A 13654-nucleotide genomic window follows, 5' to 3' on the forward strand; every position below is an offset into this window, starting at 1 on the left:
CATAATAAAAAATTAAAAAAAAACAACAACACAGTTCCTGGATACTACCCCCAGAAGGCCTGAGATTCTGCATTTCTAACAAACTTCCTAATGATACTCCTATGGTCCAAGAAATACAATCTGAGCAGCCCGGCAGTAGAAGTTCTTTTATCTGATTATGATAAGAACCTAGAGCTAATTGAAAAAAGTCCATAATTGAAAGATGCAGCTAATGTGGGGAATTACAGAAATTGATAGATATGGATAGCATGAACCTTTAATTTAAAATTTTGCCAATATCATGGGTGAAGCCAACTTCTTTGCTATGAATATCATCCTGCTGACTATAGTTACAAGTTGTTTTACTTGTTTATTGGCCTAAACCTTACATATAATATATAGTTTGTGTTTTCCGGTTTTGATTTTGTTTTGTTTTATTTTAATAACAATGAAAATTTGAAGAATTTAAAGTAATCTGAATGTTTACTCCAGTTAGATTTTTATTTGCCCAATGTTTTCAAGTTTTCTCTTTACAGAATTAGATTTTTGCCTAATGACTCCCCTTACTGAATTTTCCAAAGCATTTGATTTTGTTTTCATAGAACCACTATACTCATGTTTCGTAGGTTATGTAAGATTTCATTAAATTACATAGTTACAAAAACCAGTAAAACTGACATAAACGGGCTTGGGAATAAACAAAATTGACCCTAAATTTTTAAGCTTACTACTCAATTGTTAGGCAGTCACAGAGGTGCACAGAAGTACTAGGAAAAAAGACCTATTACCCTGGGGCATTCAATGGCCTTGGTAGGTATATTTTACAAAGAAGATAGAGAACCACAATTAATCCAGTAATGGCTAAAGAGAGATTGGTTAAGAGAGCTTCTACTGTATATAATTTAATTCCAACCAATGATGAATTATTGTCAGTGTTCTGGAATCTTCTTTAATTACGCCATCTAGATTTAGAGTTTATGGTCATGTCAGGCCATGTGTTTTGGATTCCTATTCAAAGTCAAAACAGGTTGGTAGTTGGATCCATCGGTACAGCTGATAAGGATGATTGTATCCAAATGTATTTTATAACCAACGCTGAAAAATTTCCACTCATTATTTCTCAAGCAACTGATTTTCTGTACCAACATTTGCATTCTTCTCCTTACAAGCATGCTTCAATTGCACTTTCTTTTGGGGATTTATTTCAAAAAAGGATAAAGCCTCAAGCATCAGTCTGGGTTCTATCCTAGTGAAGAGGCAAAGCTCTGTGGAGAAACCCATTTTGCATGATTTGCCAAACTAAGCAGATCTCAGCTACCTTCCGTGCGGAGTAAAGAAGCCAATCCAGAGATGAATATGTATAGTGCCCACATTTGGCGATTTTCCCAGTTCCAAAGCCAGGCTGTGCAGATATGTTGGGCAGGAAGAGTTTCAGAAATAATAACTGAGTACTTGGAGAGCCAGACCTTACTTTCAATTGCTTCTTTCCTTAGTTTATTTTTTCCCCTGTAGACCTTTCCCTCTACAATCCCTATGTCTAATACTATGGTAATTCTCTTGCTTATTAAGTTTTTTTTTTTTTAATTTTTAAGAGGTCCTATTTTTAAAATACTAAATCCTTCCATTGAAAACCATGCACCTACCCAAAATAAGACTGTGAATGTAGGTGTGAGGTACATATTTACCCAAACCAGATTTCCCCAAACTGGTGTTTAAAAATAATATACTCATTCAGATATGTTTTTAAAACAGACCACTATTTGAAAATTACCATCTGATCATTGATTTGGAAGAATTTGAGTGTTTCTATATCCTCTTCCAACATGAGACTCTAAGTATCATTTGAGTAAATGAATTCTCTTTTATTCAGAGCAGAGCAAGGAGTGGGGGAGGAAATTATTCAAAATGAATTCGTTCAGGGCAGACTCTGTGGTCAAAGAGCACATGCTTTACAGACGTGAGTTTAAAGCCCAGCTCTACCACATTTGAGCTATGTGAGTTTGGGCAAGTTACTTAACCAGTCTGAGATTCAGCTCCATTTTCAGTAATGCGCACGTAGTAATACCCACCTTAGGGAGCAGTTGTAACTTATTAATAGAAATGTTTACCGGCACAGTTGGTATTCAATACATGGGGACTGTTCTCATTACTATTACATCCTAAAATGCCTTTCCCCGCCTTTGTTCTTACCCTTCATCAAGATTTAAATGAATGGGAAATACACACTAATCATTACAACAGTCACTGATTTTCGAAGTTTGATACTGTGCTTAATCTGAAATTAAACTGGTGATATGGGGGGCGCCTGCGTGGCTCAGTGGTTAAGCGTCTGCCTTCGGCTCAGGGCGTGCTCCCAGGGTCCTGGGATCAAGCCCCTCATCGGGCTCCCTGCTCTGCTGGGAGCCCGTTTCTTCCTCTGCCACTCCCCCTGCTTGTGTTCCCTCTCTCGCTGCCTGTCTCTCTCTGTCAAATAAATAAATAAAATCTTTAAAATAAATAAATAAATAAACTGGTGATATGAATTATCACCATCCTTTGTCTCAGTATTTTTAAACAGCAATATTCAGTATATATTCTTCACTCCCTAAAATGTTGTTCATCCTAATATCGGACTTCCTGTACTCCAGAAGTCTTCCAGTTCTTTCCTTAACTCTCTGCCTCTCTCAATCTTGCTTCTCTCATCAGTTACAGAATGTTTATAACCATACTCGATATAACTTGGCTTCCTAAGCTAGCAGTACTGCAGTTAGGTTAATAGATGTTGCTTCAGCATCTTCCAGTTATACTAACTGCATTGTCTTGCCTTGTCCCTTACCCAAAGAGATGGTAGAACTACTTTCAAAAGTTGTTACTGTTTTTCGTTCAGTCGTGCCATCAGCCTTTGTTTGGTGTCTATGAGGTGTTAGGGTCAGCCAGGTCTTAGATTAAAAAAGATACAATCCCAGCCCCCAAGTCAGTTACCACTTTATGTGAGGTACAGAAGACAATAAATAAGTAATAATATGATGAACGTTCTAGGTGTAAGCACAAAATGTTAAGAGAATGTGGAGGCATCCATTTGAGCCTGGGCAGCCCAAGAAAATGCTTCTAACAACCTTGGTCTTGAAAGTATTTGGAAGGTGTTAAAATTAACAAGAACAGAATGGGCTAAAACAGATTAGAAAGCATGGCACATCCTAGTAGCAGACATAGCTGAAGCAAAAATTATGTGTAAGGACTCGGTAGTAGGTGAGCAGAAAGATACACTGAAGCCAGATCATTATGGTCCTAAACCGTGTTAAGACATTCGAACTTTACTCCCAAAACCAATGGGAGCCATTGAAAGACGTAAAGCAGGGGAGTGAGGCCATACTATTTGGTCAGTGATGACTGGTTGTAAGTGGTTACTGAAGAATGAGCATTCAAGAGTCCGAATCAACTCTGTTTCTAGCCCAGTCTCAGGGAGCAGTAGAATGAAATGACTAAGAACACTAGGCTAGCTTCACAACTGACAAGCTGGGAAATGGGAAAATGAAATTCTCATCCATAAATGTCCATTTAATGCCTATTTCACATGGCTGTTTTAAGGATTAAAGGAGGTAATAGATTTAAGGACTCAGCAATGATGTTTGGTGCCCTGTAAGGCCCAATGAATCCTAAATGTTAACTGCTATTATTAGAATGCTTTTAAAATTAATTTTAGCTTTATTTTACAGTGTCCAAATCTTTTGGAACACTTGGGATTATAGGGATTTGCCCCATCCCCCACCTCGCAATATTCAGCGATCATTCTGGCTTCAGGAGCTTCCGTATTTGTCATCTTTCATTACCATAGGATGACAAATCAAGCACAGCCAAATGGTTCTTGCCTGGGTCTGAGGCTCTAAAACAAGGGTTGTTACCCAGTCCTTAGGTCCCAAAGATGCAAATAACCCTCTTGACATGAAATCTGTTGTTTTTCTTTGATTGCACCTAGATCCGAGGTAAATGAAGAGGGAGGGATAGGATAGCGGAGAAGCAGCCCTGAGGCAAAACAGTTGAGAATCTGGGGAGTTGTAGGAAGAAGTAGAGGGAGGCTTCCAAACCTGTCCCAGGTAATTCCTAAGGGTCTGTCTGCTTTGTATGACTGCCTTCACGCCAATCAAATACATAGCTGCTAATGATTTCTCTCTTGATTTAGACACCGCACTTCTCGTATAGAGGATGTTTTAGAGACTATAAATTCAGTATTTTACCTTCATTGGCACTAATTTGTGTAGAGAAACATTTCCAGGCTGCAATTTGTCCCATTCAAAGCAAATTACCGTTACACGTTTCCAAATAGAGTCGTACGCGCATACAGCCTTGGTACCAGTTCAATCTGCCCTTCAAAGATTTGAGCTTTCGTTTTTGGTTTTTTTTTTTTTCAGTTCATCATTGCTAAGCCAGCTAAATAATTTGCCCCAGCTTTTCCCCCCCTCAAATCTAGGTTGAAGTAGCAGAAAGACCCCATGACAAGCAAGGAAGAATGATCCTAGCTGTGTAGGTGGAATAATAGGGATGGTTTTGGCAAAAGCCTGGCTCCAAAAAAGAAGCTACAGTAGATTAAAAAAAAAAAAAAAAAGGAAGGAAGGAAGGAAGGAAAAGAAAGAGAGACAGAAAGAATATCTTCTTTTTTTTAATGCTTGATCTCAAAGTAATGGTTTTCAAACTCTAGTCAGAATCACTCAGAAGCCTTGTTAAAACACAGGTGACGGGGCCCCTCCCCCAGAGTCTGGGATTCCTACAGGTCTGAGGTGTATTTCCAACAAGTACTTGGATAATGCTGAAGTTCCTGGTCCGAAGACTAGACTTTGAGAAGCACTGTCACAAAGCAGCCTAACTTGGAGACTTGTGAAAGATCACTAACATAAATTCAAATTCTACTCTTAGACACTCAGCTGCTCCTTGGAACTCCGTTGGTAGACTGTTTTGACACGGCCAGATAAGATGCCCACACCACAGTAGGAAGTTCTAAGGGTGTTCTTCTAAATGGTTCATTTTCTCAGGCCTGTCCTCCAAGAAATGTAGCCATACTGCATAAAATGAATTCCATCGCTTTTAGCTGAGGTGAACTTTGATTGACCTGCACATGTATGCATTCCAAAGGCTCCCAAATCCAAGCCTCCTATTTGGTCCACACAAGCAGCTGCCATTATGGATTCCAGCCAGATAGCGTTCATTTTGTTAAACAGGCAGCACTCAAGAAGCCCGAAAATAGCATCGTAGATAAGTAATGCTGCAATTTTGCATCTGTTCTGTGGTCCCATTAATTTTCTTAACTAGAGCTGAGCAGAGCAAACAAGTAGGCTGGCCCCTTTTCATGTCTTTCACTAATAGTTGTAAACCTTCTGTTGTGATATAAAAGCTTCTTATAATATCATTAACATCTGTTTGGGCTCACTTTGAAACTTAGTGGTGATCCTGCATTTTTCCTTCTCAGAAAGTTTTTGTTCTGGTTACACACTCCAGTTGCTCCTTTCTAAACTGGAGCAGCCCCAAGGGGAGAGGGGCTTGGAGTGCTTCCGCCTCCAAAATGGTCTGAGCATACATGGCAGTTATCACCCTCCTAAGCTTTAGGGCCTTCCCACTGCCAGTTGGGCTAACGCCCGAGAAGGCAGATGGAGTTGGAAGTGCCTGAAGCTGACTCAGACACTCTTGGCACTGTGGAGGGAGGGTGCTCTAGCTTTGCTGGTTCCCACAGTGGCAGCCCGGGTCTTGGTGTCACTCTTTGAGTGAGCCCTGTTGGGTGTGCCTCAGCTTGCAGAGGGAAACTGGACCTCAGAGGAGCAAGGAGGGTGACTCACAAAGCTCTGTTAGAGACCTCTTCCCTTGGAACTGTGACTAAGGCTGACAGCATCCATTCATCCTCTCACTCATTTGTCCAGGCAAAACTCTCTTTGGTGCCAGACATTGTCCTGGGAACATGAAGATATAATTTTGTCTATTTTCAAGATGATCCTGTTGGAATGGAGGAGGCAAGTAGAGAAATCATTCAAACATAGAGGGAAAAGCGTATACTAGAACAGGCATTCTTGATGGGGGCGAAGATTGGTTCTCAGGGAGCAAAGAATGCTAGACATTACGTGACAATGGTTTGCGGCCCTTTGGAGCTCAACCCTACTTGACTGGATCTGTTCCTTCATATTTAATATTTCTTGTTAGGGAGAATTTAAATTTCATTTCACGTTTCTCCTTGGCAAGGGGAACAAAATTGAGAGAAGTTGAGAACGCTGGAAGAATACACAGGAAAAAGGTATTTGTGCATAGGGAGTAACGCATGCAGGGTTAACCATGTTAGAAAAGCGCTTTTTAAGGAACTGCAGTGGTTCAGTGAGGAGAGAAGGTAGGAGATTGGCCTTTGGGGGAGAAGATGACAGGGCCCTCTGGAGACACAGAGGCTCCAGCTCAGCTCAGGCAAAGACGCTGTATTTTACTCTTAAAGAATTGGGAACTACTGAAAATGCGACAAGTGAGCGAGTAGCATATTCAGATTTATGCTTTAAAAATATTCTGGGAAGAAGAGAAGAATTGTATATTGTCAGCACTGGTGAAAATAGATGTGGGGTAGGGGCAAAGGCCGGAGCCCCACCAGGAAAATAATTTAGGAAGAAACTGTTGCTATGGAAAACAGGGCAGAGCTGAGGTGGGGACCTCCTCTAGAGCCAGTGACAGTGGGAAGCTCTGGGAACCTTGCCTGGTGGCAGATGGGCCAGAAGGGTCTGGATGAGACTGTGTATTCCCAGCCACCACCATCATCTGTGAAAGTATGGAAGCCGAGCTAATTAAATAATCTGTTTACTCAAGGTATCCACTAGGGTTTTCTAAGGGAGTTGATACCTTTTCTTTTATTTTTTAAAGTTGATTTATCTGTTTATTTGTTTAAGTGATCTCTACACCCAAGGTAGGGCTTGAACTCAGGACCCCAAGATCAACAGTCGCATGCTCCTCCAACTGAGCCAGCCAGTTGCCCCAATATTTTCTTTTTTAAAAAAAGTGTATTAGGAAAACTTCAAATATGTTTTTAAAATAGAGAAAAATGATGTCCTGAACCACCATACATCACCTAGCGTCAACGATTATTAACTTAGGATCCATCTTCCTTCAGCTCTGTTCCCAACCTAATTGTCCCACCCCACCCAGACACTGAATTATACTGAAGAAATTCTAGACATATCATTCCATCTTGTAAGTAGTATTAATGTATCCCTAAATGATACTTTTTTAAAGGATATCTAAAATACATAACTCCCTATCAGTGCAGTCCAAAATATTATCAATAATTCTTAATATCATCTAATATTTACTCAATGTGCCATTTCCCTGATTTTCATATACATATACAGTTAGGAAGGCAGATGGATAGAGAGAGAGAGAGAGAGAGATTTTTTAAAGTTGATTTTAATTTGGGTCCAAAAAGATCTACTCATTGCTTTTGGTTGTAATGTCTCTTAAATTCTCCCTTTCTGATTTTTGTTTCTGACAATTTGTTGAAGAAATCAGAAATCAGCTTTGATTTCTGTCATAATTTATTTTATTTTCTTTTAAAGATTTTATTTATTTATTTGACAGAGAGAGCATGCACAAGCTGGGGGAGCAGCAGGCAGAGGGAAAGGGAGAAGCAGGCTCCCCAGTGAGCAGAAAGCCTGACATGGGGCTCGATCCCAGGACCCTGGGATCATGACCTGAGCTGAAGGCAGACACTTAACCAACTGAGCCACCCAGGTGCCCCTGTCATAATTTAAATACAGCATCACTTCTTCCTGTTTCCATTGCAATGTTGTAACAGGAACATGTCCTTCCTCACTAAAATACTGCCATTCTAAAATTTTTATTTATTTTTTTTATTTGCGTCCCCATCACTATTTAAACTCATTGAATGCCTTAAAATTGCCTTCTTGTTATTGTGAGGCCTCAGCTGCATAATTTAAAATGTCCCCACCTGAAGTGGTCCCTAAACCCATTTACTCCATTTCAGGTGTTAGTCTGTCATCTTTGTGAGATCGGGCCCTGTGTTGGGGGGGCAGTGCTCCTTTCCTGCTCTCTCTTGCTCAAATAAAATAATATATATATATATTTGAGTGTAATATTGAATATTTTTATATCATAAGATGTTGATTTAAGCGTTGCAGTATATGGCAGATGGTCTTTAATTCTCTACGTGTGGAGCTTATTAGGAGTAGAGCATTGAGGAAGGAGAAGTGACGGGTGCATTCCAGAAGTCCCAATCTATGGCAGAAATGAAGTAGATGCTGGTAGGAGAGGACACATCGCTTCCTACATTACTCTATAGACCTTTCATTTTATGTCCATTGTAATTGTTCACTGTACACGCAGATAATTGATTTGTTAATTCAAGCTCTTCTTTTCCTCCTTATTTTGGGGTTTTGTGTCATAAATGAACAGCTGCTCATTGCAGAAATGTGACAGTGTTAAGGTTTAACTTTGATACAGTCTGACTGTAAAAGCTGACTGTTTTGGTAAAGTAGCTACCGGACCATTTCATTGTATCCTTAGGTACAGAAATGAAACAGCTCCCTAACCATTCACAGCTCCCGGGCTCAAGGAATAAGACAAGAAATGCTCAAGAACTTCAAGCATGTCATAAGCAAATAAAACACTCTGAAGTCTGAGACTGCATATTTGTAATCCTGACACAGTCAAAACACCCAACCATGTCGAAGGTGTCCTGTGACATCTTGCGGGCCAGTGCTTTAGACAGACCTCGTTAACAGACGATTTCCTTCATACAAATGTTAAATAGTGAAAATTAGTTCATGACAGTGTGGCAGCCTGGTATATTCTCCTGAAACGTAACTGACATGGCTCTTCATCTCTAGAACGGAGGAGAGAGAACCATTCAAACCTGTGTTTCAATATCTGTGAATTCATCAATAGAATTGACGTTTTAAGATACAGTCAGTGGGATAATGTGTAAGGGATTCTAGATTTCCAAGCCAACTTCTTTAAGCCCCACTTAACCACATATATGTTAAAGTTTGCTCCAACCCTGAGTAAAATCTGCTCTATGTTGAAAGTTAGCTTGGCTTATGAAGGCCTGGAAATCAGAATGGCCTGGTGCCGTCTCTGTCACTGCATGACCCTCTCCTCCCACATTGTCTCCTCAGCCCTGTGCTCATCCCACAGGTATTTAGGGCACACTGAGGAGGGGCCGGGCAAGCCCTGTGCTAGGCACGGACACAGGCTAAAGGGCCTATGGTGCCTCTGGCCGGGTTACTCCCTGATTTGAAACATAGGTCATTAGGCAGTGAACCTGTCCCTTGACACTAATGACGACCACATCCCTGTATTAGAATGTAATATCTTCCTAAGGAGAATCGACTTCCCCAAATAATTATTTCCTGAGACATAATGCTCCAATGATGATGTCTTGAGTTTCTTATTTTATGTATGAATATATGTGTCTTATTACTTTGCTTTTATTCCAAAGAAACCAATAATGACTCCTTGGCATTTATTGCAGATGAGCAAGAAAGTTCCGGAGCAATTATTTACACTGTGGAGCTTAAGCGCTATGGGGGGCCCCTTGGCATCACAATTTCAGGAACTGAAGAGCCGTTTGATCCTATAATCATCTCAAGCCTCACTAAAGGGGGATTAGCTGAAAGGTAAAATTTCAAGAAACTGCTACAATGACCTGTGTCTGAGATGGGTTTCCTTCCACACAGCTGCATAGAAACATGCTCCCCTGTCCTGCTCAGTTATCTGTTAACTTTTTCAAATATGCACAAAGGATCAATCCTCGAGCTTGAGAACTCCCAGGCAGAGCTCCGACTTGACTTTGAGGGACATCTTACAGGCAGTAAAAGATGTCATGGGCTTAGCATTGATATTACCCTCCAGAAAGGTATACACTTGACCACAGTGGATTGGAGGTGGGTTTATATTGTGTCCATTTTGAGAGAAGGAGACTGAAGTTCAGGGAGGTTAAAAGGCTCGTCCGGTTCAATTCAGCAAACATTTACTGAGCCTATATTACCTGACAGGTGCTGGACTTGGCTGCTGTATTTTCCAAAGAGGATGACACAAGTTTTGTCTTCAAAGATTTGGGGAAACAAAGTGCAGTGACCCATCTTCATAATGTCTCATAATTTAATGTCCATTTGTTCTCTTGGCGATGATGCACACCCACCCCCAGCCCCTGTTAATTCATTTCTCTCTGGGACCTGCTGTGGTGCGTATTCCAAACGCTTCCTCCAGTTACCTAGCTCAGGAATGCACCCACATCATTCGTGCTGATGCAGAGAATGGTCTGCAGAATGGAGATGTAGCACTGCAGGATCTTGGAGCTGCAAGGCACGCTGGAAATCGGCTCATCCAAGATCTTCATCCAGCAGATGAGGGCACTGAGGCAGCTCAGAAGGGGTTCCCCTGTTGGGATGTCATGCTGTGATATTCACAGAGACACCGATGATGTGATATTCTTCAGATACTCTCCTTTCCTAGCTTCCTCTGTTAGAGAGAGGTCCTAGGTATCTCTATTAGGGAGACAGCAAGAAAAGTTCAATGTTGATCCAATTCTTGGATCAATATTGATCCTACTGGTCAAGGGTTCCTTGGCTTACGACATAGATCTTTCCTAAACTGAGATCCTTTATGAAAGAATGAAGTGATCTTTTTTTCTCGAAGGAAAAAAAACATTCTTTGAGAGTAGGTGCATGGGTGGACTCCTTAAACAGTCCCTCACAACCCGTGTAACCCCATGTCACCTCTGTTACCCCAGTCGCTGCTGCCCACTACCCCAGAAGCAAGCTGTGGTCAGCGCACTCAGCTGCAGGTGGCCCTGTGAGCTGGGCTCCTTCCCTCGCTCACTGTACTTAAACCGAGCCAGTATAACAGGAGGCTGGGGCTTGGGACTCCCATTCTACACCCTGTAACCCGGTTGGAGAGATCGGAGTTTTTAGATCATCCCTGAGATTGAATGCTTATGAATCTACTACTTCCCCACCCCGTGCTTCCAAAGATGGATATGGTGAACATCAGAATTATAAAGTCCAATCCGCCTGCTCAGAATTGGGTGAGGATGGAAAGAGAAGAGACAAGGCCAAAGGTTCATTAGTTCATTGATCAATAAATTTTCTCTTTCCACATTTCAAGCAGCAGGCTGAGCCCTTTACCTGTTTTTTCCTATTTAATCCTCAGGGCTCCCCTGAGAGATGATTATTCCCGTTGTAGTGACAAGGAAAGTGATACCCAGAGAGGTTAAAACAAGATATCCAGGTCACACAACTGGAAAGTGGTAGAGTGGGATTAAAATGTAGCCCGAATTGATTTTTGAATTCAGCCTTTTCAAGCCATAGAATTACCAACAGAGGGACCCTGCCACACCAGGGTCTCATGGGGGTCCCCACCTCGCTGAGCCTCACTTCTGGTGAGCTGGGGTCAGGATCGTGTTCAACCTTTTAAGCCCGTACAAAGAAGGAATGCTCCATACTGAATATCACTGCATTTATTGTCCGACATTGTTTATTTCCTTGGGATTTTTAAGAGGGTTACCAAATGACTCTGCTTTCTTAGAATTTAAAATCACACAAGTCCATTTTACATCCTAATGAAAACAATTTTTCTAATTTTATTTGAAACTAAAAAGTTATTCGCAACAGATGCAGTTATCTTGTAACATTGCCCAGGAGAAAGAGAGAAGTGGCTTCTAGAGACCTTTGCCAAGCCTTTATTATTATGAATATATAAAGTATGGCAGGGAATTTATATTCAGTGGCACCCAGGGTTTATTCTACCTTTCCTGTTACTACTTGGTGTTCCAGAACCGGCGCGATCCACATAGGAGACCGAATCCTGGCCATCAACAGCAGCAGCTTGAAAGGAAAGCCTCTGAGTGAAGCCATCCATTTGTTACAGATGGCAGGAGAGACTGTCACCTTGAAAATTAAGAAACAGACAGATGGTGAGTGGGTCGAGAGCCACAGTTATGGATTTTCAGTGCATTTCTATCCCTATGTGTGTCTTTCTAGGGAAATGACTCTCCAGAGGGAGAATTGAAATATCTTATTATTGAAATTTACTCAGAATTAAACTCCTTCTCTGTCTTTAAAGCCCAGTCAGCATCAAGTCCCAAGAAATTCCCCATTGCTAGCCACCTGAGTGACCTGGGAGATGTGGAGGAGGACCCGTCTCCAGCACAGAAGCCGGGCAAGCTCACCGACACGTACCCCTCCACTGTGCCCAGCGTGGACAGTGCAGTGGACTCGTGGGACAGCTCTGGAATAGATTCCAGCTATGGGACTCAAGGTATGGCCAAGCCTTGGGGAACAGAGGGCTTGCTGTTGAGGCCTGTGTTCCTCAAGGAGCTATCCTCTGGTCTTTGGGGAAAAAAATCTTTATTTATTTTACTTGTGTCGGCTTCAGTGCAACCAGATGGAACACACTGAATATGGTGGCCTCGCATTTTCTCCTCCTTAATACTGACAAGTCAGGAACATTTATCAAACGCGAGCAAGCCCCCATTAGGCTACTGATGTCTGAGTGTTCAATTCAGAGCTTGTCCTTCATGCTTAGATTAATAGGAGGCAAGCGTACAATAAAGTGGTTCACTGAAGACGGGCCCCATTCTTACTTTTTTAAGCAGGCTTTGCACAAAGATGGATTGGGGAGTGCTGAAGGTGCGCTTTAAGAGATGAGCCAATGATGTGTGGCCCCATTTATTCCTGCCTCCCCCTGACTTTTAATAGAAACTCACACAGGTTTCCTGAATACCCACTAGGAGAGAGTTGGGACCGCAATATATAAAAGCATATCGTAGATTTTTCTTCATAGGCGTCAGCTTCATGTGAAGAAGTATAACCTCTGTTAGAAGTTAAACCTCACTCACAGAACGTAAACATACAGCAAGTATTAGACTGAATACAGACTAATAAGCTAAAAGCTTCCTTTAAACATCTGTTTTCTTCCAATGATACATAGAGAAGTCTGTCAGTTTTTCTCTTATATGGGATTGAGATGTGAGTGCCCCGATCTGGATCTCTGGTGAAAATATCCCTCCAGAAAAGGAGGTTCCAGATTGCCCCTGTGGTGCCTAGAGTATTTGAATTCCAGGTCAAGCCATAGCTGCTGGCCTACGTGAACGAGGACAGGCCGGGCAGGGTGCTGACTGAGGCGTCCTGGCCATCGTCTCATGTGCTGAAAGCTGTAGGTGGGGCACTAGCGACACACAGGAGTTTGTTTGGAAGCAAAATGTGACAGACACACCTTAAAGACAGCAGCGGACAGCCTTTCAAATGCTCATAACCTCTTCCACCTTACAATTCCGTTTCTAGGACTTTATCCTAAGGAAGTAATTATACCAGAGACAGACGTACAAAGATGTTGTTTCAGGCATTGTTTACAATGTCTAAATATTAGGGAAACAAAAATATCAAGTGACAGGGAATTAAATAAATTTAGGGTATTTATACAAAACAGTAACAATAACAACACAAAAAAAGTTTACCTTCTCTTTTTTGCCTGGTATAAATTCCAGCTTCCAAATCCCTTTTCTGCTCTGATTTAAGTTAGTCAGATAAAAATACATAAGTTAAGTTAGTCAGAAAAAAATGCATAAACCAAGAGTTTGGAGAACACATGCATGTTTGCTTGCGGGGGTTGCTTTGTAACTTAGCTAACTGCTTTTTAGGACGGTCTGTAACCAGTTCACTCTCTC

General features: G+C 41.5%; 1 protein-coding gene across 4 annotated transcripts in view; it reads left to right on the forward strand.

Moving 5' to 3' along the window:
• GRIP1 (glutamate receptor interacting protein 1) overlaps positions 1 to 13654 on the forward strand; it is a 650209-nt gene that overhangs the window by 595861 nt on the left and 40694 nt on the right. For all 4 annotated transcript variants that reach the window (XM_045789638.2, XM_087868996.1, XM_087868997.1 and 1 more), the window contains 3 exons: positions 9461 to 9605; positions 11763 to 11902; positions 12052 to 12246. In XM_045789638.2, coding sequence (XP_045645594.2) covers positions 9461 to 9605; positions 11763 to 11902; positions 12052 to 12246 — 480 coding nt within the window. The remainder of the gene's footprint in view (positions 1 to 9460; positions 9606 to 11762; positions 11903 to 12051; positions 12247 to 13654) is intronic.

The sequence above is a fragment of the Ursus americanus genome, chromosome 17 (genome assembly GCF_024610735.1).
Source record: "Ursus americanus isolate L20-20 chromosome 17, mUrsAme1.1.p, whole genome shotgun sequence".
Lineage (NCBI taxonomy): Eukaryota > Metazoa > Chordata > Mammalia > Carnivora > Ursidae > Ursus > Ursus americanus.